The 984-nt window shown below is 41.6% G+C and overlaps 1 protein-coding gene across 2 annotated transcripts in view; it reads left to right on the top strand.

The window, feature by feature from the left end:
- Positions 1-984, top strand: part of gas6 (growth arrest-specific 6) — a 20,260-nt gene that overhangs the window by 17,150 nt on the left and 2,126 nt on the right. For both annotated transcript variants that reach the window (XM_016563084.1, XM_016563083.1), the window contains exons 14-15: positions 325-467; positions 554-761. In XM_016563084.1, the coding sequence (XP_016418570.1) occupies positions 325-467; positions 554-761 (351 nt within the window). The remainder of the gene's footprint in view (positions 1-324; positions 468-553; positions 762-984) is intronic.

The raw sequence follows: 984 nt of genomic DNA on the forward strand, positions 1-984 counted from the left end.
TTTTCAGACCGATGAGCTTTGTAAAAATCGACGCGTTTCAAAAAGGCGGGGCATAGAGGAGAAACAATAATGTACAGTATGTGGAAAATAATGGTTTTTTTTTTTACTTTAAACCGCATAAACACATTTCATTACACAAAATAATGTTCTTTTTAGCAGCATCATATGACCCCTTTAAATGAAAATGAGAACTATGGCAACTAGCTTGAAATTTTATTTTTTTGTATATTTTATTTTATTTCAGTTAACATTTATTTTATTTTCCAGTAACAAAGATGTTTTTTAAATGGTTTTAGTTAATGATAATAACCCTGCTTCCCGTAGGGGACAATCAGTCGCTCAGTGTGTATGTGACCCTGCGTCCCGCCTCCTCTGTGGGTGTCCTGTTTGCTCTGGTTCGTCAGGACAGGGTCCCGTTCTCCGTCTCTCTGTCGGACTATCATCCAGGGACACTCGAGTGGACCGAGGTGTGTGTGTGAATGAGATGCTGATGTTTGACATGTTCTCTGGTCTGAAGCTTCAGATGTATCTGGTGTTAATCTGTGACCTGCAGCATGTGCTGGTGTCGTTCGGTGATGTGGTGGTAGCCAGTGTCCCAGTGAACCTGTGTGACGCTCAAACACACACTGTAAACGTGACTGTGTTCGGGAACAGCTCCCTACTGCAGGTGGACGAGCAGCTCGCGCAGATGGAGCTGGTGGAGAATATAGCCGCTCTGGATCTGACATCCTCGTACAGCACCTTTATAGGAGGGATTCCAGGTACAGTCTCATATAAGTCTCATTTCAGTCTCACATTAGTCTCACCTTTAGTCTCATATTAGTCTAATTTCAGTCTTACATTAGTCTGTCTTCAGTCTCACATTAGTCTCACTTTTAGTCTCATATTAGTCTCTCTTCAGTCTCACATTAGTCTCACTTTTAGTCTCATATTAGTCTCATTTCAGTCTTACATTAGTCTCTCTTCAGTCTCACATTAGTCTCA

The sequence above is a fragment of the Sinocyclocheilus rhinocerous genome, unplaced genomic scaffold, assembly GCF_001515625.1.
Source record: "Sinocyclocheilus rhinocerous isolate Xijiao unplaced genomic scaffold, SAMN03320098_v1.1 scaffold920, whole genome shotgun sequence".
Lineage (NCBI taxonomy): Eukaryota > Metazoa > Chordata > Actinopteri > Cypriniformes > Cyprinidae > Sinocyclocheilus > Sinocyclocheilus rhinocerous.